At 46.0% G+C, this 23,945-nt stretch overlaps 1 protein-coding gene across 1 annotated transcript in view; it reads left to right on the top strand.

Moving 5' to 3' along the window:
• Positions 1-12,121: 12,121 nt before the first annotated feature.
• SLAMF1 (signaling lymphocytic activation molecule family member 1) overlaps positions 12,122-23,945 on the top strand; it is a 40,660-nt gene continuing 28,836 nt past the window's right edge. The window contains exons 1-2 of the mRNA XM_036344924.1: positions 12,122-12,334; positions 22,842-23,165. Of these exons, the coding sequence (XP_036200817.1) occupies positions 12,259-12,334; positions 22,842-23,165 (400 nt within the window). The 5' untranslated portion in view covers positions 12,122-12,258. The remainder of the gene's footprint in view (positions 12,335-22,841; positions 23,166-23,945) is intronic.

The raw sequence follows: 23,945 nt of genomic DNA, 5'->3' as shown, positions 1-23,945 counted from the left end.
TTTTTGTGTTTTTTTTGTTTGTTTGTTTGTTGTTTTGTTTTGTTTTGTTTTTTAGTATCTGTCATTTATTTCTCCTCTCATCTTTATTATTTCCTTCTTTCTACTTACTCTGGGCTTTTTGTGGTGCTCTCTTGCTAATTATTTAAGTTATAGGATTAAATAGTTTATTATTAATTTTTCTTGTTTTTGAGTTAGGCCTGTAATGCTTGCTGTGAACTTCCCTCTAAGGACTGCTTTTGCTGTATTCCAGAGATTTTTGGTTTTTGTATGTTCATTTTCATTTGTTTCCAGGAAGTTTTTTATTTCTTTCTTGATCTCATTGGTAACTCATTCATCATTTAATAACATGCTATTTATCCTCCATGTGTTGGATCAATCCCTTTAGTATTATGTAGTGACCTTTCTTTCTTTCTTTCTTTCTTTCTTTCTTTCTTTCTTTCTTTCTTTCTTTTTTTTAGTGTTTTTACTGTAGTTGAATTCTAATTTTATTCCGTTGTGGTCTGAGAAGATACTTGATATAACTTCAATCTTCTTGAACTTGTAGAGACTTGTGTGTCCTAACATGTGGCCTATCTTTGAGAATGACCCATGTGCACTTGAGAAGAATGTGTATTCTGCAACTTTGGGGTGAAATGCTCTATAAATGTAATTAAATCCATCTGATCCAGTGTGTACTTTAGAATCACTGTTTCCTTGTTATTTTTTGTCTGGAAGATCTATCCAGTGAAGTCAGTAGGGTGTTAAAGTCCCCTACTATGACTGTATTGCTGTCGATCTCTCCCTTAAAGTCCTCTAGAAGTTTTCTTTTAAATCAGCGGTTCTCAACCTGTGGGTCGTGACCCCTTTGGGGGTCGAACGACCCATTCACAGGGGTTGCCTAAGACCATCGGAAAACACATATATAATTACATATGGTTTTTGTGATTAATCACTATGCTTTAATTATGTTCAATTTGTAACAATGAAAATACATCCTGCAGATCAGATATTTACATTATGATTCAAAACAGTAGCAAAATTACAGTTATGAAGTAGCAACAAAAATAATTTTATGGTTGGGGGTCACCACAACATGAGGAACTGTATTAAAGGGTCACGGCATTAGGAAGGTTGAGAACCACTGTTTTAAATATTTAGGTGCTCCTATATTGGGTGCATATATGTTTACCAGGCTTATATCCTCTTGTTGGATCAATACCTTTAGTATTATGTAGTGACCTTTGTTGTCTTGTGATGACCTTCGTTTTGAAGCCTATTTTGTTAGATATGGGTATAGCTACCCCAGCTTTTTTTTTTCCATTTCCATTTGCCTGGGAAATTTTTTTTCACCCCTTCACTCTTCACTCTCACACTGTATGAGTCTTTTATTCTGAGGTGGGTGTCTTGTAGACAGCATATAATTGAGTCATGTTTTTTATCCATTCAACTACCCTATGTCTTTTGATTGGAGCATTTATTCCATTTACATTCAAGGTTATTATTGATAGTTATTTATTGCCATTTAATTCTGTAGGCCTCTGTTTCTTTCTCTCTCTCTCTCTCTCTCTCTCTCTCTCTCTCTCTCTCTCTCTCTCTCTCTCTCCTTTCTCATTACAGCAGTCCCTTTAGCATTTCTTGCAGTATCTGTCGGTGGTGGTAAATTCCTTTATCCTTTTTTTTTTTTTTTTTAACTGGGATGCTCTTTATTTCACTATCTATTTTGAATAATACCTTTGCTGGATATAGTAATCTTGGTTTCAGATCCTTGCTTTTCATTACCTTGAATACTTCATGACATTCCTTTCTAGCCTGTAGAGTTTGTGATGAGAAATCAGCTGACAGCCTTATAGGAGCTCCTTTGTAAGTAACAAATTGCTTCTCTCTTGCTACCTTTAAGATTCTCTCTTTGACCTTAATTTTTGGTATTTTAATTATGATGTGTCTCGGTGTGGGCCTATTTGTGTTTTTCTTGCTTGGGATTCTCTGTGTATCTTGAAATTCTGTGACTTTTTCCTTCACCAGGTTAGGGAAGTTTTCTGCCATTATTTCTTCAAACACATTTTCTATCCCTCACTCATTTTCTTCCCCTTCTGGCACACCTATTATGTGAATATTATTACATTTCATGTTGTCCAGAGCTCCCTTAAGCTGTCCCCCTGTTTTTTAATTGCTTTTTTCCTTTTGGTTCTCTGATTGAGTGGTCTTTTCTAACCTGTCTTATAATTCACTGATCCAACCCTCAGCTTCCCCTAATCTGTGTATTCCTTCCAATGTGTTCTTTATTAGTGCTATGTCATTCTTTATTTCTGACTGTTATTTTTTTTATAATTATTACTTTTTCATAATTATCTTTTGTCATGCTATTGAGCATCTTTACCATCATTACTCTGAACTCTATATCAGATAAATTTCTTATCTCTCTGATTTATCTCTTCTTCTGGAGAATTCTCTTGTTCCTTCATTTGGGGGTGGTTGTCTTTTTGTCTCCCCATTTTTGGGTTTGTGTTTATGTATCAGTAGATCTGCTACGACTCCCAATCTCTTGTGCAGGACAATATCCGACACTGTTTCTGATTGTCTCTGAGTCCCCTGTTTGGGGCTATCAGCAATCCACAGCTTGTCGCTCCCTCTGCTGGGGCCGGATGCCTTTGGAAAGGACAAGATATGCACCAGGGTCTTCTTTTCCTAGCCCTAGGCTCAGAAGATCATACAAAGACTCAAAGCCTCCAGAGATCTGCCTCTACCTGCAGTCTGATTGTTAGCAGCCTTGATTGGCCTTAGGCCAGTGGTCGGCAAACTGCGGCTCGTGAGCCACATGCCGCTCTTTGGCCCCTTAAGAGTGGCCATGAAGTTTCAATTGCACTATATGTGCTCACCCGCACGTGGTATTTTATGGAAGAGCCACACTCAAGGGGCCGCAGTTTGCTGACCACTGCCTTAGGCCATGGACCACAGGGTAGGGCAAGAGTTCTTCCAATAGGGTGTGGTAACTGCCTTTCCCCCAGGCCACAACCACCTAGATAGCAAAGGTCCATAGGAGAACAATGTCCTCAGCAGCATGAGGAAATGACTCCACACAGGAAACCCAGGTAGCTGCCCTCCAAGCTCCAACCCTAGAGTCCCCAACCCTGAACTCTCCTCACACAGCTCCAATTCACTCTGCCCTCCTTCTGCCAGAGCTCAAGGTGGGTGGCTGCACAGGAAATTTTGTGCTTTGGCCCTTTAAGAGGGTGCCTGCATTTCCAGTTGTCTCTGGCTGGCAGACAGCAACCCTGCTGCTCTTCACAGCCAAGTGTTATGTGAGCTCCTTTCTCAGTTCTGTGCTCTGAGTTTTCAGTGGGAACCCCCTTCAGCTGAGATATCTCTCCAGACCTTCAGCTGCTGTTTGTGGGAGCCCGGGCACCCCTTTCGGGCACACTTCCTACCAGTCTCTATGCTGTTCACCACTTTCTGTCTGTGGTTATCAGCTTCTCCCCAGCTAGTCTTCAGTTGATTTTTCAGTGTGGTTTTTCTGTATTTTAATTGTATTTCCAGTTTGGCCCTGGGAGAGTGTCAGTGTAGGTTCCACTCACTCTGCTGCCATTTTTAATCTGAGGTTCATTATTTAATTCCTCATGCCCATCTCTAGAAAATCAAAAGAATGATCGACACCAAATGAAAAAATAACTACCATGTGCCAGGCACCTTGCTTGCATTAATATCATTTAGTTCTCTCAACAGCTTTATGAGGTGGTTCCTCATCTTAACTATGTTACTGCTGAGAAAAGGCTCAGAGAGATTGAATAACTTGTCCAAGGTTGGATGATTTATAAATAACAGACCAGAGATCTGAACCCAGATCTCTCCAACCACAGAGCCAGAATTCTGAATCAGTCTACTCTAGTGCCTTCAAAACAGAGATTTGCAAACTTGAAAGCAGTTGTGACAAGGTAAGAAAACTATGGAATTTTTTCTTTATTTAAAAAAGAATTTTTCAATGTTGTATTACAATTGCAATTTTAAAAAGAGGCAACAAAATTCTAATGTTTAAAAATCCCTTTTCCTATGCTGCTCTTAACTAGAAATGATGCTAAAAGTCATTCAAGTGGTTTATGATTAAGGGTCTTACTCCTTGTATAATTACACTAGAGGCCCGGTGCACAAAAATTTGTGCACTCGGGGCGGGGGGGGTGGGTCCCTCAGCCTGGCCTGTGCCCTCTCGCAGTCTGGGACCCCTCAGAAGATAACGATCTGCTGGCTTAGGCCTGCTCCCGGGTGGCAGAGGGCAGGCCCAATGCCTAGGTGCAGCCCCTGGTTGGGCTCAGAGCAGGGCTGATTGGGAGGTTGCGATGCCACCCTCAGGGGTGGGGCCAATTGGGGGGGGTTGGGGCACCACCCCCTGTCACATTCAAGGCAGGCTCGATGGGGAGGTTGCGGCGCCACCCCCTGTCATGCACAGAGCAGGGCCAATCAGGAGGTTGGGGCGCTTCCCCCTGTCACTCACAGAGCAGGGCCAATCAGGGGGGTTGGGGCTCTGTACCCTGTCACGCACAGAGCAGGGCCCATCAGGGGGTTGGGGAGGTCCCCCCTGTCACACACAGAGCAGGGCGGATCAGGGGGTTGGGGCGCCGCACCCTGTCACACTCAGGGCAGGGCGGATGGGGAGGTTATGGCTCTATCCCGTCACACACAGAGCAGGGCCCATGTGTGTGTTGGGGGGGTTTGGGGCGCTGCACCCTGTCACACACAGAGCAGGGCCGATCAGGGGATTGGGGCGCCGCACCCTGTCATGCTGATCCTGGTGCCAGGAGGCCTCGCAGCTCCACTGATCCCGGTGTTGGGAGGCATATTACCCTTTTACTATGTAGGGTAGAGGCCTGGTGCAAGGGTGGGGCCGGCTGGTTTGCCCTGAAGGGTGTCCTGGATCAGGGTGGGGGTCCCCACTGGGGTGCCTGGCCAGCCTGGATGAGGGGATGATGGCTGTTTGCAGCTGGTCACACACCCTTCAGGGTGGGGGTCCCCACTGGGGTGCCTGGCCAGTCTGGGTGAGGGGCTGAGGGCTGTTTTCAGGCTGGCGGGTGACTGAAGCTCCCAACTGCTCCTTTTTTTCTTTTTTCTTTTTTTTATTCTGGGCCAGCTTTAGCTCTGAGGCTTGGCTCCAGCTCTTAGGCCTCCGCTGCTGAAAGCAGGTACCTGGTTTGTTTGGGTTCTATAATCAAAACACTGTTTCAACTCCAGCTCTGAGATCCCGGCTGGCTGAAAGCAGGTTTCTGGGGTTTTGTTTAGCTTCTATATTTGTAACAATGTTTCAAACTGCAAGCTCAGAGGCCAGCAGCGGCAGGCGGGGAACATTGAAGTCCTCCGTCACTGAAGCAAGTAAGCCTCATGTTCGCTTTAAGCTGCCTGGCTGCCGGCCGCCATCTTAGCTGGCAGTTAATTTGCATATCGCCCTGATTAGCCAATGGGAAGGGTAGTGGACGTATGGCTAATTACCATGTTTCTCTTTTATTAGATAGGATCATTAAAAGGTGTTTACTAGTAGAGTCACTTTTTAACCCAATTGAATGGTTTTCTCATGGTTAGTGCCAGAGTAGGCAATGGGTGGATGGATGGATGGATGGAAAAGAGGAAGCTATCAGACTTCCTCCATGTGCTTCATTTGGGACCATCGCCACAGTTCATTGCTCTCTCTAGTGATTCCAGCTAGAATTTTTCACTGAAGCTTTCTAATCTATAAGCTTGGTTTCACAAACTGCTCAATTATCTTAGCTTTTTCCTCTTTCCTGGACTTACTTCACGTCAGCCTGCCTCATTGGTGTGACAACACAGGACTTCCTGTTCTTGGCTCCATACATGATCTCATGCAGCATGCAGCTCCCACTTCCCCAGATGTCTCTGTGTCTCAGGGAATCACCTGGGGGTTAGGGACTACAACTCTTCAGAGAGAAAGGAATTAATCTTGCTCCCTATCAGCTTTTGCAGGAAGAGTGCTCAGTAGACTTGCCAAAGAATCTTCTAGTACTGTTGAAGAGGAGAGCTTCATTTGAGTTTTGTTTGAAGGGAGGAGCCGGCTGACAGTGGTTTTCCAGTATTTCTAAGGTACTTTGGAAATTATTGTCGTATTTATCACTGTCTAAGACAATTGGTCAGAGCTATGAGAGGCAATGTTTGGTGCACAGAAAAGGTCAGAGGCTGACCTTAACCCTGTTCGTTCCTAGAAGGAGTGGTATGGTGTGGGTATTTCCCTTTCCTAGCAGCTTATGCCAATAGAAAGCAGGCTAGCAAACTTCACGGCTGCCATGTAGGATCATTTGAGGAATACTAGGAAGCACCCCTAACCCTACCAAGAATGCTTCTCAAAGAGCTGTGGAGACTGCAGGGACATGCGGAGTTCAGGGTCAGTCTAAGGAAGATCCCAGAAGGGGAGAGATCTCCGCATATTGGCTTTGGGGTCTGGAAGGATGGCGGAACCATCAGTTGAACTGACAAGAATTTGGGGAGGAAATCTTCAGATTATCCTTCAGACTCCAGTGCCCTGAACTGGATTTGAATCCTGTAGGAGACAGTGAGGTGGGAAACTTGGTGAAGACCTTGGAGTGGGCAACCTCCGCACCACAGACCAGGTAAGGGCCAGAGGGCACTTCCAGTGGGCGTCCTGTCTTCACAGGCCACACTGAGCCGTGTCCCCAGCTCACCTCCCTGGGCCTAGGTTACCCAGCACATTCATCAGCTCAGGAAGGTGACTGGCTGGCATGGATTCTTAGGGTAAAAATACTGGATAAAGCCTGGGCCTGGGTCTGAGCTAGAGCCACCGCATAGCCTAGTTTCCCTTTGTCCTCCCTCAACCCCTATAACCCCCAACTCACAACAGACCTGTCTGGTTGACTGGTTTGCTCAGTCTCCATATCAGACACCTGTCCCTGTGGGCTTCCTCATCTCACCCAACAGGGTGTTTTTCCCAGTGCTTTCCCCAGACCAATTTAGACTCTGTGATCAGGTCTCCTAGGAGATATTTCAGAGTTGGGGGAAATTTTGTATTTTCATTTTATTTTTTACTTTTTTTTTTTTTTACTTATTCAGATAAATGTGCTTATCATGGCTCCAAGTGGCCAAGTGATCTGGCCTGCCCTTCAGTTACCTGACCCTGCAGGTCTGTCTCATGTTATAAGGACCTCTGGTCAGAGGCCGTGAGGAGGACGACAATTGGCTGAGAAGTCAGAAGGCTTGGGGCAGCCCAGCACCAGGCACCTGGAGGCAGGTCACTTTGCCACATCTTGCCCCAAAGTGTCAGGAGACTAACAAGTCTCATCAATTCCATTACACTTCCCATGAAACATTGCCTCTGGGACAGACAAAGGTAAGGGCCACAGGAGAATCCTGGGGGACCACCGTTTCCTGCCCCTCACCTCCATCATCTGTGACAACCAGCACTCCCTTCCCTGTGGCTATGTGGAGCCCACCCTGAGATTGAGGAGGATCACATGCTTGTGGAAAACAGCTGCACAATGAGACCGTCTCCCACTCTTAAATAGGAGGGTCTAACCCAGCCGTGGGCAAACTACGGCCCGCGGCCAGATCCGGCCTGTTTGAAATGAATAAAACTACAAAAATAAAAAAAGACCGTACCCTTTTATGTAATGATGTTTACTTTGAATTTATATTAGTTCACACAAACACTCCATCCATGCTTTTGTTCCGGCCTTCCGGTGGAGTTTAAGAACCCATTGTGGCCCTCAAGTCAAAAAGTTTGCCCACCCCTGGTCTAACCTGCCGTATATTAGTAATTTGTGTCCTTTGTCTTTTTCTATAATTTAGGTTTATCAATTTTGCTCTTCTCTCAAATATCATTGATTTTCTCTTTCGATTTTGTGTTTTCAATATCATTGCTTTCTGGGGGTTTTTCTGCTTACTTTGAATTTCATTTGCTCTTCTTTTTCTAGTTTCTTTTTTTTCTTTTTAAATTCTTTATTGTTTAAAATATTACATATAGTATTACATATGTCTCCTTTTTCCCCCATTGACCTCTTCCCGGCCATCCCCACCTCCCAGCACATACCCTCAACCCTCTAGTGTCTGTGTCCGTTGGTTATGCTTATATGCATGCATACAAGTCCTTTAGTTGATGTTGATCTCTTATCCCGTCTCTCCTCCCTCCCTCTTCACTTTCCCTCTAAGTTTGACAGTCTGTTCCATGCTTCTCTGTCTCTGGATCTGTTTATGCTCATCAGTTTAGATTATTGATTTTTAGGTATTTCTTTTCTAAAAAATATATTTTATTGAATTTTTACAGAGAGGAAGGAAGAGGGATAGAGAGTTAGAAACATCAATGAGAGAGAAACATTGCTCAGCTGCCTCCTGCACACTCCCTACTGGGGATGTGCCCGCAACCAAGGTACATGCCCTTGATCGGAATCGAACCTGGGACCCTTGAGTCCACAGGCCGACGCTCTATCCACTGAGCCAAACCGGTTACGCTCTTTTCTAATATATGCTTTCAATGCTATAAATTTCTTTGTAAATACTACTTTGCTGCATTCTACAAATTTTGATAATTTGTGTTTTCGTTTTCATTTTGTTCAAATATTTGACAAATTGTGTTGGGATTTCTTTCTTTAACCCACGTGTTATTTAGAAGTGGGTTGTTGAATCTCCACTGGGGTCTCTGGTTATTTTTCTTTTATTGATATCTATTTTAATTCCACTGTGGTCTGAGAGCAGATATTGTATGACTCCTATTCTTTTAAATAAGTTAATGTGTATTTTATGGCCAGGAAGATGCTCTGTTTTGGTGAAATTCCTTGTGAGCTTGAGAAAAAATGTGTATTCTGCTATTGTTGCATGAAGTACTCTGTAGGTGTTCATTATACCCAGTTGATTGGTGGTGCTGTTGAGCTCCACTGTGTCCTTACTGATTTCCTGCCTGTTGGATCTGTCCATTTCTGATACAGGGGTGTTGAAATCTTGAATTATAATAGTAGACTTATCTATTTCTCCTTGCAGTTCTATCAGGTTTTGCCCACATATTTGAAGCTCTGTTGTTAGGCACAAATATGTTAAGGATTGTTATGTCTTCTTAGAGAATTGATCCCTTTGTTATTGTGTAATGTCCCTCTTTTTCTCTGATAGCTTCCCTTGCTTTGATGTCTGCTCTGTCTGAAATTAGTATAGCTACTTTGCTTTCTTTTGATTAGTGCTAGCATGTTTTTTCTTTTTCCATCCATTTACTTTTAATCTTTATGTGTCTCTATACTTAAAGTGGGTTTCTTGTTGACAACATATTGTTGAGTCCTGTTGTTCTTTTAAAATGTATTTTTATTAATTTTAGAGAGGAAGAGAAAGAAATATTAATGATGAGAGAGAATCATTGATTGGCTGTCCCTCACATGCACTCCACTGGGGATGGAGCATGCAACCCAAGCATATGCCCTGACCAGGAATTGAACAGTAACCTCTTGGTTCATAGGTCGATGCTCAACCACTGAGCCATGCCAGTTGGGCTGTTGAGTCTTGTTGTTAATCCACTCCAACAATCTCTGTCTTTTAGTTGATTCATTTAGACCATTGACATTCAGTGTGATTATTGATGTAGTTGACTTAATATTTGTCATATTTCTTACTATTTTCTATTTGTTATCCTTGCTCTTTGTTGTTATTATTACCTTCCACTCTTTTTCTGCCTTTAGTGGTTTTTTATTTTCCCTCCTTTCTTAGTATATTAGTTTTACTTTTTTTTTTAGTGGTTGCCCTAGATTTTGCAATATATATTTACAACCAATCCAAGCTCACTTACTGCTTCATGGGTAGTGTGAGTACTTTATAATTTAAAAATCCTAATTCCTCTCTCTATTCCCTTATATCATTACTGTCATACATTTCACTTATATACAAGCACAAATGAATATATATTTTAGAGGCCCAGTGTATGAATTCATGCACCAGTGGGGTCCCTCAGCCTGGCCTGTGGGATTGGGCCAAAACCAGCTCTCTGACATCCCCTGAGGGGTCCAGGATTGTGAGAGGGCACAGGCCATGCCAAGGGACCCCACTGGTGCATGATCAGGGCCGGGGAGGGACATGGGAGGTTGGCCAGCCAGGGAGGGACCGCAGGAGGGCTCCAGGGCATGTCTGGCCCATCTTGCTCAGCCCTGATAGGCAAGACACCAGCAGCAAGCTAACTTACCAGTAAGAGCGTCTTCCCTCTGGTGGTCAGTGCACATCATAGCAAGTGGTTGACCAGTCAACTGTCTACCCCCTGGTGGTCAGTGCATGTCATAGTGACTGGTGGACCAGTCAACTGTCTTCCCCCTGTTGGTCAGTGCACGTCATCGCGAGCGGTTGAGCAGCCTTAGCATATCATTAGCATATTATGCTTTGATTGGTTGAACGGCCGACCGGCCAACCTGACACTTAGCATATTAGGCTTTTATTATATAGGATTTATATACATACATACTAATACATATATATGATATATACATAAGCACACATAATTGAATACATTATTGCTGTTATTTTAAACAATGTGCTATCTGTTAGATCAATGATGAATAAGATAAATACAAGTTTTTATTTTACCTTCATTTATTCCTTTTCTGATGCTTTTCTTTTATTTATGTAGATCTGAGTTTCTGATCTATAATATTTTCCTTCTTCTTAAAAAACTTCTTTTAACATTTCTTGCAATGTTAATTGAATGTTACTGGAAATGAATTCCCTTAATTTTTGTTTGTCTAAGAAAGTCTTTATTTCTCTTATTATCCTGATCTCCTTATGGAGGTCCATTTGGAGAGTGAGTTTGAGATGTTAAAATGGACTTTAAAAACATTAGCCTGGTGCCCTAGCTGGTTTGACTCAGTGGATAGAGCATCAGCCTGTGGACTAAAGGGTCCTGGGTTTGATTCTGGTCAAGGGCACATGCCCAGGTTGGAGGCTCAGTCCCCAGTGGGGGGTGTGCAGGAAGCAGCCAGTCAATGATTCTCTCTCATCATTGATGTTTCTATCTCTCTCCCCCTCTCCCTTCCTCTCTAAAATCCTATAAAATAAAAGCCTAATATGCAAATTGTCCCCTCAGGTGGTCATTTGACCAGGAGTTAGACCAGGAGGCCAGGAGTTCGACCACTCACTATGATGTCCACTGACCACCAGGGGGCAGCATTGAACATGGTAGGGGTCAGCGATGCAGCGCTGGCAACAGGTGGCAGTGGAAGTGCTGCTGGCCCCGATGGGCCCCAATGAGAACAGGACTGCGGCAGGATAGTGGAGCAGGTAAGCAGGTGGTGCCAGGCCAAGGTGGGTGCAGGCAGGGGGGGCCCAATTGCCCCGCCGATCACCCTGCAGAAAGTGACAAGCAGCAGCAGGGGGCAGGGCTGATGCCCAGCTCCCAGGCACTGAGGGAGCCTGGTGGGGGTCCCAGCCCCATCCAATCACCCTGCGGGCGGGATGGTGGAGCATGTAAAGGGGCGACACCAGACCAAAGCAGAGTGCCAGGCGGGGCTGCAGGGCTGAGAGGCTGGGGGCACAAGCTGGGGCTCAATCTCTGTAGGCCACCCCGAGGGACCCCATTCGTGCACGAATTCGTGCACCAGGGCTCTAGTAAATAATATATTTTATTTTAAAAAACACAAAAAAACAAAACACGAGCTCAAAAATAAAGGCGGTCCCTCCAAACAACCACAGAGCTCACTAAACTCTACCACCTGGTATCCAGCAGGGAAGCTGGGTTTCTGACGACTCATCTGCACTTGCCCACCCACCTCTCTATGACTTTGACACCGGAATCTGCCTGCATGTAGAGGGGTTCTCTGAAATTATGGAACACATCAGAAATAAGAGGTCCTTTGACTCATTAAAGTGCAGTCATCCACGTTCCACTTGACCTACCTTACCCAAATTTGGGAGTGATCTGACAAAACTTCCTTTCCTTTGAACTCTAGGAAGAGTTACCGCTCAGAACTGCCCAGAAATCTTGGTGGCCCCTTTCCTGGAGACAGCTAATAGGGGAGCACATTTCTGCGGTTATACCAGGGTTTGGCCAAAGTGACCACACAGCTCCTTTCCCGGCTTTATGGTCTAAGCACCTGACTCGGACTTCTTGGGAACAACAAAGTGATTTAAGGCCTGAGGGGGATGAGCAATCCGCTAGATCAAAAAGTCCCGTTAAGACAGGAAGCCTGCTGGTTCCTGATGCCTGGTCTAGTCTGCAGAGGCAGGACTGCCCGGTAGAGTTCGCTTCTGCCGCGCCGTTTACAAGCAGCTGCCACCCGGGGTTCCTCTCATCAAGCTCCTTCCTTCTCTTCACGGATGGATCCCAAGGGGCTTCTCCCCTTCAACGTCCTGCTGTTCCTCTCCCTGGCTTGTGACCGGAGCTGTGGAACAGGTGGGTGTCCATGTCTGTGAGGGTTGGGGCCCTGGTATTACTTGCCATGGAGTCCGCTAGCCCCGGGGACTGACAGGAGGCGCGGTGGCGCGGGGCTGTGGTTCAGCTGCCTCTTCCTTAGGGACTGGCTGGGAGTTTCATCTGCCTCTTTCGAACGGGAAGGAACACTGTGAGTTCCTGTGCCCCGGGTTCCGAGGAAAAAGGGAGGTCTGAGCCAAAGGCGCAGGTCACCTTCTAGACCAGCCTCTCTGGTGACAGGCTCTGGTCAGCCCTGGTTGAGTGGGTGGTTTTGTGTGATGTCCTTCTGGCAAAGACCCAGGCTGAGAGCTTGAGATGGGGAGACGGGGCTCTGGGAGAAGATGGCTCCCACACCCTTGCCCTGGAAGGGGTCAGAGACATGGTCCAACAACAAGGGAGGACTGTCGTGGGAAGAGAGGGTAGAAGCGAAAATCCCAGGCATTTGGTTGAGAACAGAGAGGCCACAGTGCAGTTGTACCGGTGACTACTTTCCTGGAAGAGAAGGTTCCAAGGCAGCAAGAGGGGAGAGGCCAGGGTTTCTGGTTTTCTGGTCACAGTAAGTGGTCAGGGCAGCTTCAGCGCAGGCCAGTCACACAGCAGAGGGCTCGGACTGGGCTCTGCCCCTGTCTTTCTTGCCTTTTGAAGGCTAGCTGACGTTCTCTGTTTGGTAGCATCAGGGCTGGGGGAAAAGGTATTTGAGAAAGAAAAAGCCAAGCAAGAAGTGAACTTTGGGTTCACTGGGTATTGGGGTGAGTCTCGTTTCAGCTTAAAGGCCTTGGGACTTGAATTAGAGTGTGGGAGGCAGCCTGAAGTGTGTGGGGGAGGGAATCCGGAGCCTCCGTGTGTTTTGTGCTTGGGGTTTTCAAGACAGTAAATCCATTATGGACTCCTCCAGGAAAATCCCAGACATGCCTGGGAGGCCAGAGGGGCTGCACATGAGATCTACCCTTTGCCAGACTCCCAGGTGGAAAGGCCTTCCGAGCCCCACTTTTCCTCAGAATCAGGCAGACCCGTGGCCCTTGCTGCCCGCTGTCTGGGAGAGGGATAACTGAGCTCAGGGCTCAGAAAGCCAAACTGAATCTCGGGAAGGGCCTTCCTGGGTGCAGCCTATTTTCAACTCCTCCCTTTTTAGAACACCTCTAAGTGGCTGCGGGAGGTTTTCATTTCTGTGCTTTTTTGCATCCTGGCACATGACGTCTCAGGTGCTGCTGACAGCTGTTCCACTCAAGACTGTGGAGGTCACTGGTTAGTGAGTAACAGCCCAGCCCCCATAGGGTGTGTCTACCCAATCAGCAGTGGCTCCCTTCCTTCCATTCTGTCTTCTCTGAAATATGCACACCACTTTTACAGTGCTTTTATTTTTAAATACACACCCTTCTGTGAAACCCCAATAAAACCCACACAGAAATGTTTTGCAAGTGGGACAGATCAGCCATGACAGAGGCACCCAACCAAGAAGCCCAGTTCTTCTAAAATCAGTACCGTCTCCCCTTCCCTCTCTCTTCAGCTCACCTTCCAATTCCCAGTCAGAATTGTAAAAATCAAAAAGTTCACATGGCTCACAAAGTGGTTGAGCATCGACCTATGAACCAGGAGGTCACGGTTTAATTCCCTGTCAGGGCACATGCCCAGGTTGTGGGCTTGGTCCCCAGTAGGGGGCATGCAGGAAGCAGCCAATCAATGATTCTCTCTCATCATTGATGTTTCCATCTCTTCCTCTCCTTTCCTTTCTGAAATATCTATGTACTGGAGGCTTGGTGCATGAAATTTGTGCACGGGAGTGGGTCCCTCAGCCCAGCCTGCACCCTCTCGCAATCTGGGACCGCTGGCTCCTAACTGCTCACCAGCCTGCCTGCCTGATCACCCCTAACCACCTCTGCCTCAGCCCCCACCACCATGGCTTTGTCTGGAAGGAGGACTAGATGACTGGAAGATGTCCGATCAACCCAGTCTAATTAGCATATTACCCTTTTATTAGTATATATATATACACACACATACACACACACACACACACACACACACTAGAGGCCTGGTGCACGAAATTTGTGCATGGGTGGGGCCCCTAGGCCTGGCTGGCAACCAGAGCTGGGCTGGAGAAGAGGCAATGGTTGCCAGGCCGGGCGCAGAAGGAACAGACATCGACGCCACCATTGTCGGCGCCCCACCACCGCACAGTTCCCCCCCTCCCCCCTCCTCCTTCCCATGCCACCACACCACCACCATGGCAGGCAGGTGGCAGGCCGATCAGGCCCTGCTGGCAGCGGGGAGAGACAAAGCACAGGAGGTTGGCCACCAGCCCCAAGGAGGGAGCCAGCACTCAGTCCTCTTGGGAAAGGGGCCACATCTGCTGCCACCCACCCCCAATTCCCCATCCCAGCCCAGGGGCCAGCCCCAATTGGACCATCGGCACCTGCCAGCCAGGGGGAGGGGCTGGGCAGTTAGCTGGCTGTGGGAGGTTGGCTGTAGGAGCGCACTGACTACCAAGAGGCAGCTCCTGCATTAAGTGTCTGCCCCCTGGTGGTCAGTGAGCATCATAGAGACCATTCATTCTGGTGGCTTAGGCTTTTATATATAGATAGATATTTTTTTTAAGTTCATGGCCCTTCCCTCAATAAAGTGAATTTTCCATTCCCCCTATGGTACTTTAAAAAAAATAGACTTTATTTTTAGAATAGTTTTGGATTCACAGAAAAATTGAGGCAGACGTACAGAGATTTTTCCCTACCTCCCAACCCCCCCCACCCCACCCCCCCCACACACACACATGCACAGCCTCCCTTATTAGCAGCATCCCCCACCAGAGTGGCACATTTGTTACAGTTGATGAATCTACCACAATAGCATGTTTTATTCTTTCATGCAGGTCCTCTCCACCTCCTCTCCACACATGGGGGGGGGGGGGCAGGAGGGGGAGATGAGGGACAAGTAAATGTGGGTTCTAGACTTGGTCCAACCCTGTGTATATAACAGTCTTGGGCCCATTTTATCTCAAGATGTAGATCTGGGCACTTTTATTTCTCAAAAGCTTTAATAATGCCGCCACCATCTCTGTCTCCAGCACTGGGCTGGCAACCAAAACCTCAGGGCTATTTGTTTTATCATAGATTGACCTGGGACCATCCCATTCAGCAACTATGTAATTAGGATGCATGATGTGGCAGGCATGGGGAGAGGTGTGCGGGGAGCACAATGAGAAAACACAGCCTCTGCCAGCACCTGACACAGAGTCTGGTCCATGAGAGCTCTTCCACACATGTCTGTGGACTGAGTACTGACAGCATGTGCCGCATGCTTACTACTTGCCAGGCATTGTTCTAAGTGCTTCGTGTGTATCATTCATCTAATTCTCAGGCCAACCCTAAGAGATATGTTTCGATTGTTACTACCATTATCCTATATAATAAAGTGGTAATATGCAAATTGACCCTCACTCCATCACGCCATCACAAGATGACTGCACCCACAGCTGAGGCAAAGTTCCCGTAACAAGCCATAATGAGCGAGCAGCAGGGACCTGAGGCTGCATGGAGCTGGGCCGGGGGACCTGAGGCTGTGCCCCCCACCCAGTGGGGCTTGATTGGGTACCTCAGGCTGCACCCCCCGCTCCGGCACCAGGCCGGAGAACCTGAGGCCACACACCCCTGTCCGGCAGGCTTAATGGGGGACCTGAGGCCAGGCCCCCCACCCCGGCACCGGGCATGGGGACCTGAGGCTAAGCCCTCAGCCCGGTGGGGCTTGACGGGGGTGGGGCCGGCCGGGTCTGGATCTCGTGTGATTTCAAAGTGCATGCCAGTAGGCGGAAACTTGACTCTGGGTCCCGCGACGTGCCCCAGACTCTGACAGGAGGAAGATTTTCATATACATTTTACTAATTTTCTTTCATCTCTGACACTTCTATTATAGAGAAAGGGCAAATAGCAACATTAAAATATTTCCTCTAATTCCCTTTTAAGGTGCACGAATTTCATGCACTGGGCCACTAGTACTTTTATAAAAGAGGAAAGAGAGGCACAGAGTAGTTTAGCACAGTTTCTCTGAGGTCACACAGCCTGACTCCAGAGGCCTCAATGAATAAAACTGGATGAACTTATGTTTAGGGACGGGAGGAAATGCTAAAACTTATATCCAGGTCCCACAGTAAAAATTAGAATGTGCTATCTATAATTGAAGCATATGAGTTAACTTGAATTGAATTGAAATTAATCAAAGTATAAGAATTTTCAAAAGATGAGAAAAGTTAATAAAATCATAGAAGGAAGTAGAGGGCATTTGGAAGTATTTGATCTAGAATTTGGAAAGTGGATAGAAACCTCTTTCATCATGTAAGTTTTCATTTAATAACTTGGTTAACAGGTTTGTTTATTGCAAGAGTATCACATGTACGTCTAAAAAACTTCGACAATACAATGGGGTGAAAAATGGACACAAATCTCCCTTCCATACCCCCTCATGGAGGAACTCTATTACCAATTTCTTTCGTGTCCTTCCAAATATATGTGTCTGGCAGGTTGGATTGTTATAGACCTTGAAAAGAGTACTCTAGGTGAGGGCACTAATGTAGAAGTGAGTGTGTGAGTGTTCAAAGAAAATGGTCAATGTTCTGTTGTCCCTGAAACCTAAGGTTCATAGCTAAGCCACTTCCATCTCCTAACCTGGCAAGTGGGGAGAAGGGTCCCCATCATTTCTCTCCATTTTACATCTCTTAGGGATGTTATAAAGATGAAGAGAGTATATTCTTCTTTTGAAGCGAGGAGAACTTAAACTCTTGTCATTTGTTCATTCATTTAGCTCATTCAGCTGTGTCATTCTTGGGCTACAAGGATTTATTGAGCTCCTACTATGCCCCAAGTGAGTTAGGATTACAGCAATGAGCACGGCCTTCACAGTCCCTATTCTTGGGAGCTGCTAACTGAGTAAAGATGATGGGCCTTGAACCAGAGTTAAAAGCATGATGACTGGTATGAAGGAGAGGGGCAGAGGGCACAGGAAGCACACGGCAGGAAACCCTGGTGTCAGAGGCAGGGGCAGGATGGAAGGTGCTAGCCAGGCAAACACAGGGTGGTACCAGGCTTTCCGGCTGGGGAGTGGCGAGTACAGATTCTCCAGGACAGAAAGACCCAGCAGCACCGAGGACTGGAACGGAGAACGGCTGGTGGGACTAGAGTTGAAAAAGCAGCCCTGGGCACATTATCCTTTCTTTCTGGCCCTAGATTTTCCATAGGAACTGCGAGGCTCTGTGAGTCCTGCCTCTTCTCTACCTGAAAGAAGTGCTGTAGCAAGATGCTACCAGCGCCTGTGAACGTACTGGGTGAGGTGGGGTGGGGTGGGGGTGGGAGTCTCATTAGGCAGAATCCCGTCATGTGAAAGGTTTGGTTCCATGCTACTGATCTCAGGAAACTATCCATGGCCCCTGTGAATCACTCTAGTTTCTGAATAAGGTGAACCTGGAAGGAAAGTGAGTCGGTGCTAACAGCTACGTGTTCCTTCCAGACCCTCTTGGTAAACAGGAATGACTGAATCACAGGCCCCCCCGGAAAGCACCCGTCAGGCAGCAGCTTCGGGAGCGGGGACTCCGCTGAAGGCCTGTGTCACCCTCTTTAAAGTCCCCACTTGTTTTCCACTCACGCTTAGGTGGCGAGGATTTCAAGGCCCCCCGTCACTCACACACACAGAGTTGTTACCTCATCAATCTTCTGTGGTTGTGGGCTGTGAGGGTCTCTTCCTGCCCAAGTTTTGATTCCACTTCCCATGACTGAGTGAGCACAAACCACTCAGCCTGTTTTTCTCATCTGCCCCCTCTTTTCTTTTCCACTTTCCCCTCCTACTTCCTTTCCTTGATTTTTTTTTCCTACTCTCTCTCTCATCCTTTGTCCCCGCCTCCCCACTCTCCATCAATTCTGAGTTTTTACTGTGACCGTGGTTCAGGGGGGGTTGGGTTTGGTGGGGGTAGGGGCACACGGGAGACGTATGGGGTGGGGGAGGGTTATGGTGTGAGAAGGGGAATCGTTTTCATTTATTTCCTCCTCATGTCCAAATTGGTCTAAACATATAGACAGTATGCGAGTGACCTTTAATCTTGTTTTGAAGTTCAGGCCCCTTTGAGAGATGACATTTATGGATGTGTTCCCAGAAAAATGTCCACATGCTTATCTGCCCAACATTTTGTACATAATTTCAGGGGACTCCACAGGACATTTCTTCTTGCACATATGGTTCTAATTTTCTATCCTTCCTTTATATGAAGAAGTTTAAGTTCAGGATGCAACAGGTTACTTTCTTGGGTTCTGTACCTGCCACGTCATCTGGATGGTCAGGCATTCATTAGGGTGCTTCAACATGCTTCACAAATTATCTTTGTAAAAAGACCAAGACCAACACCAGCTTTCCTCATCAGCATTCCTCAGCTTAACAACAAGCTTTCCTCACCAGCATTCCTCAGTTAAACAACAAGAGAACATTCTGTTTTCAGAGTTAATATGCTAGCAATATTTTTAAAAAGCAAATGCCTAACTACCTTTCTCATTTTTCCTCAATAAGTATGAGTCTCAGCCACTCTAATACTGATGCTGGCCGAAGTAGAATGCTCTTTCCCCTGCTCTTCCCCTCCCTTCAATCTCTAATCTCTAGTCTGATGTTATCCGGGCCCTCACAGCTTTAGGATTTCAGGATAGATGGGTATCAAGAGCATTTCGGCCAGTTTGTCCAATTTTCCAACCACCCATCTTAATCTCAAGTTAATTGAGTCTTTTCTAGATGGCTACATCACTTAAGCAAACCGTTTTATTTTTCTTTTCTGACTTTTCTTATCAACTAGAACAATCTATGCTCTCTCTCTGAGTCATGGGCTCCTTCTTTTATGAACATTAGCATGGTTACGTTATTGAGATCAGTTATCTATTGGGCAAGGCTAAATAAGAGAAATTCCAGTCAGATCACATGGCTTTCGGCATTCATAAATTGAACAGGCATTCATTAAACACCTATTGTGTGCCGACCACTGTGGTAGGTCCTCGGACAAAGCAATGAACACAATGAGATTCTTCCTCTTGAGGAGTTTGCATCCTAGTGGGAAAGACAAAAATAAAATAAACAAATATGCAATCTAACATTAATTAGGCAACAAGGACAGCATTCTGTTGTCAAAGTTGACATATTAGCAATATTTAAAACAGTGATAAGTACAACAAGAAGGGGGATGCTATTTTGTTTATTTTGTGGGGGGCATGCTATTTTATTTATTTTTATTTTTTTTAAATATATTTTATTGGTTTTTTACAGAGAGGAAGGGAGAGGGATAGAGAGTTAGAAACATCGACGAGAGAGAAACATCGATCAGCTGCCTCCTGCACACCCCCTACTGGGGATGTGCCCGCAACCAAGGTACATGCCCTTGGCCGGAATCGAACCCGGGACCCCTCGGTCCACAGGCCAACGCTCTATCCACTGAGCAACACCGGTTAGGGCATGGGGGATGCTATTTTAGACAGGGAGGTCAGAGTATGTCTCAGAAAAGATCATGTTTTATCAGAAACCTAAAATAAAGTGAGGGAATGAGCTATCCAGATATATAAAAGAAAAAGAGAGAGAGAGAGAGAGAGAGAGAGAGAGAGAGATGCAAAAGTTCCAAACTAGAAATGTTCTTGAGTAAAGAAAGAGCCAGAGTCAGGATGTCCATAGTGCAGAGAGCACACAGCAGAGAGAGGGAAGGAGATGGAGTTGGAGCAGTACCGGAGCTGGGTTATTCAGAGTCTCTGAAGCCAGAACAAGGACTATGGATTTCTATTCAATGGGTGCTAGAAAGCCCTGGAAGTTGAAAAGCAGTAGAAACAACATTGGACATAGTTTTAAAAGATTACCCAGACATCGTACGGACGTAGGAGATTGGTAGGAAGACAGTGGCGGGGCCCAGGCCAATGACGATGGCGGTAGAAGCAAATGAGGTTGGAAGAGCTGGGATGCCACGCGTACTTTGAAGGCACGGCCAACAGGAATTGCTGTTAGACTGAAAGTGGAGTACGAGGAAGAAAGGAGTCAAGGATGATTCCGGTATCTCTGCCTGAGAATGTGCGGGGAATTGTGAAGTAGTTTGAGGAAGGGGCTTTGGAATCAAGTTCGTTTGGTAAGCTAGAGATGCCTGTAGACCTCTAAATACTGAGGAGTACAGAGAAGGGTGAGAGAGATATCTCTAAGCATTCCTGAAATATGTTGAACTGTGTGACTGGATGAGTGTGTCTGGGAAAAAAGAAGAGGTCTGAATGTGAGTCCTGAGATGCTCCCATACGTAGAGGTTTTTAAGAGCAGAAGGTTCCAGTCAAGAAGACTGAGAAGGAGCAGCCAATAAAATGGAAAGAAAATCAGGAGAGTGTGGTATTCCAGAGGCCAAGGAAAGACAGTGCTTCAATGAGGAAGTTATGTACTGTGTCAGGTGCTCCTGAGACAGCAAGAGGGGGATGGAAAAGTGACCTGGTGTCATGGAATGTACAGCCACCCTGACAAGAGTGATTCCAGTAAGCAGGAGGGAAGAATGCCTGTTCGGAGTGGGTACAAGAAAAAAAAAAATGGGTCAGGAAATGGAGACAGAAAATAGATACACACCTAAAAGGACTTTGTGATCATGAAAAATAGAGAAATGGGGAAATGGCTGGGGAGAGACCTGGGATCAGGGGATGGTTTTTTTAAGATTAATAAAATCACATATTGGTATGTTGTGTTAATGGAAATAACCCACACATATCAAATCACAATAAAACCCATAATGCGAGGGGTGGGGCAATTGTAGGAACAAAGCCTTGAAGTAGGTGAATGCTCCATGAAGGAGGAAGCTAGCCTTCCCCGGGAGCATAGGCAACCCATCCAGGTAGGTAGGCCACCTTGGTGTTGCTAATTAATGGAAGTTCTCTTTTATTTCTTCTATTCTTCAGTGAAATCGGAAGCAGGGTCGTCAGCTGAGGTTGTGGGTTTGAGGAGAGAAGATGTGTTAAATAGTCAACAGTGGGATCCCTTAAATTGGTTTGAACGGTTTGGGGTTTTTACAGCTGTTGTTGGTTCTGCTTTTTGTTGTTGTTAATCCTCACATGAGAATATTTTTTTTATTGATTTTTTTTTTTTTAAGAGAAAGTGGAAGAGGGGAGGGGAGAGAGAAGCATCAATGTGAGAAAGACACATCAGTTGGTTGCCTCCCCACATGTGCAATGGCCAGGCCGGGAATCAAGCCTGAAACTCAGGCACATGCCTTTGACTAGGAATTGAGCAACACTGGCCAGAACCGCTCCACTTTTTTTTGAAAATTAAAATAATTTCTTACCCTCAACATGATTAACTATCTTGAGGGTTTGGGGAGGGCTAGGAAACCACAGTTTCAACACTGGGCTCAAAACCTCCCTGACTCCACCTTCCTCAGACTTTTCTCATTTCCATTGTCTGAAATGACACTCTTGTAACCTTGGTCTCCTGGGCTCACGAGCTCAGAATCACTTCCAGTTGCTCTCCATCTGTGCCATGCCAGCATGGACAAGGGCGAACCTGAGGAGGGGCGGTGAAGGATTTAAAGAAGACAGACAAAGAGAATACAACTGGGGCTTGGAGGGTCTTCCATGCCTGGATGAGGACACAGAGAGATCCAGCCTGCAAGCTGATGCTTTATTTTATAGTCTGATTACAACAACATTAACAAGTATACAAATGTTCTTGTTTTGGCAACACTTGCTGCACCTCCCACAGCCTATTCGCTTCTTAGGAAAGAATTAGGGAGGGCTGCAAGGTCAGGCTTAATTATGCTAGGAGAGCTCTGCCCTCCAGGCTGGGACTTGTTTGTGTCCCTGCCACAGGTCAGTCCAAGGAGGCTTAATCCTATAGCCTCTCCCTACATCCATCCTTCAGAGTACATAGTGGTGAGAAGTCTGGTGAAAGAATTACCAGACCTGGATTCTAGTCCAGTTACCAGTTATGTGATTTTTAGGAAGTCATTTAACTTCTCTATGCCTTAGGTGCCTTAACTATAAATCTCAGTTGATAGAATTCCCTCCCAGGTCAAAGAAACCCAGTGTCCTAGTTAGTTTATACAGCTCTATAATAAGTAACTTTAAAATTTCCACTGAAATATTACAAATACAGCAGGACCCTCTTGACAGTCTTTATAGATCAGTAAGGCCCGGAAAGCCTACTCTGCCATTCCTGACCCACACACAACTGGCCAAGCCCCACACCCTGGCATAGCGTTGTATCTTCCTGGGGGTAGAGGCAATTTTTCTCACTTAAACAAAGGCGCCGGATATAAAGTCACTTCACTGCAGAATTAAACTAGAGTCTAGGTTCTTCTGAATCCATCCAGTGCTTTACTGAGCCTTTCTTATCCCAGCCCCTCTCGAAGGCACCCAGTTTGTACCTCTTAGGTTCTGAGGTTCCCTTGAATTCCCAGGGATCCTGACCACCATGTGATTCTCAAAGGCCCCCATCATAAGGGACTGTCTTCTTCTTCCTCCCACAGGTTGCCCAATCACCTTTGGGCAGTTGGGAAGCAGTGTGCTGCTGCCCCTGATATCTGAAGGGATAAGTAAGAGTATGAACAAGAGTATCCACATGTTCATCACGTGGGCAAAATCACCGGAAAACAGGTCCAGTAAGAAAATCGTGTCTCTTGATCTGCCAGAAGAAGGCTCTTCACGCTACCTGGAAGATGGCTATGAGTTTTACCAGGAAAACTTGAACCTGGAGATCCTGGAAAGCAAAAAGGAGCATGAGGGCTGGTACACTATGACCCTGGAGGAAACAAATTCAGTCCAGCACTTTTGCCTGCAGCTGAAGCTCTATGGTAAGAATGGTTGCTTCTCCACACTGGAGGGCCATCATGGTCCCTTGCCTAAGAACTAAGGCTTCTCTCAGAGGCAAAGAATAGTCAGAAGAGGGAGCACGTGAAAGATCACCTAGTCTGGGGGTGTTTAAACTGTGCTTTAGAAGGAAGTGTTAGGTTCAAAAATCTTCCTTGTCCGAATTGTACATTGGTGGTAGCTGATTAGCATAGTCACCCTGACCCCACTTTCCCAAAGTGCCGGGGCTGACCACCAGACACTGAGTGACAGATGAATGATTATTCTGACATGTTTCTGTGAAAGAGAGGGCTAAGGGACTGTCTGGCTAAAGGAACCAGACAGCCCCGTTTGCCTGACTCCTTAGGCTTTTATTGTAGCAACAGCTTGAACTGAAATTAACTTCTAGATACTGTCAGCAGGGTAAGCATCCTTGAGAGAACACATGCATCTGCAGTGTCCTTTAAGCAAGGACGTCTGAAGTCTAAACATAGATTCCAATAAAACACCCGTGGGCTCAGACTTGTTTGGAAAAGTCAAGTCGGGGTCTGCCACCTTCGACAAGGTCCCCCTAGAGCAGCGGTTCTCAACCTGTGGATTGAGACCCCTTTGGGGGTCAAACGACCCTTTCACAGGGGTTGCCTAAGACCATCGCAAAACACATGTATAATTACATATTGTTTTTGTGATTAATCACTATGCTTTAATTATGTTCAATTTGTAACAATGAAAATACATCCTGCAGATCAGATATTTACATTACAATTCATAACAGTAGCAAAATT

Source organism: Myotis myotis, unplaced genomic scaffold, assembly GCF_014108235.1.
Source record: "Myotis myotis isolate mMyoMyo1 unplaced genomic scaffold, mMyoMyo1.p scaffold_m19_p_18, whole genome shotgun sequence".
In the NCBI taxonomy this organism is placed as follows: domain Eukaryota; kingdom Metazoa; phylum Chordata; class Mammalia; order Chiroptera; family Vespertilionidae; genus Myotis; species Myotis myotis.
Note: the sequence above shows the minus strand (reverse complement) of the source record. Positions and strands in the feature narration are given on the sequence as shown.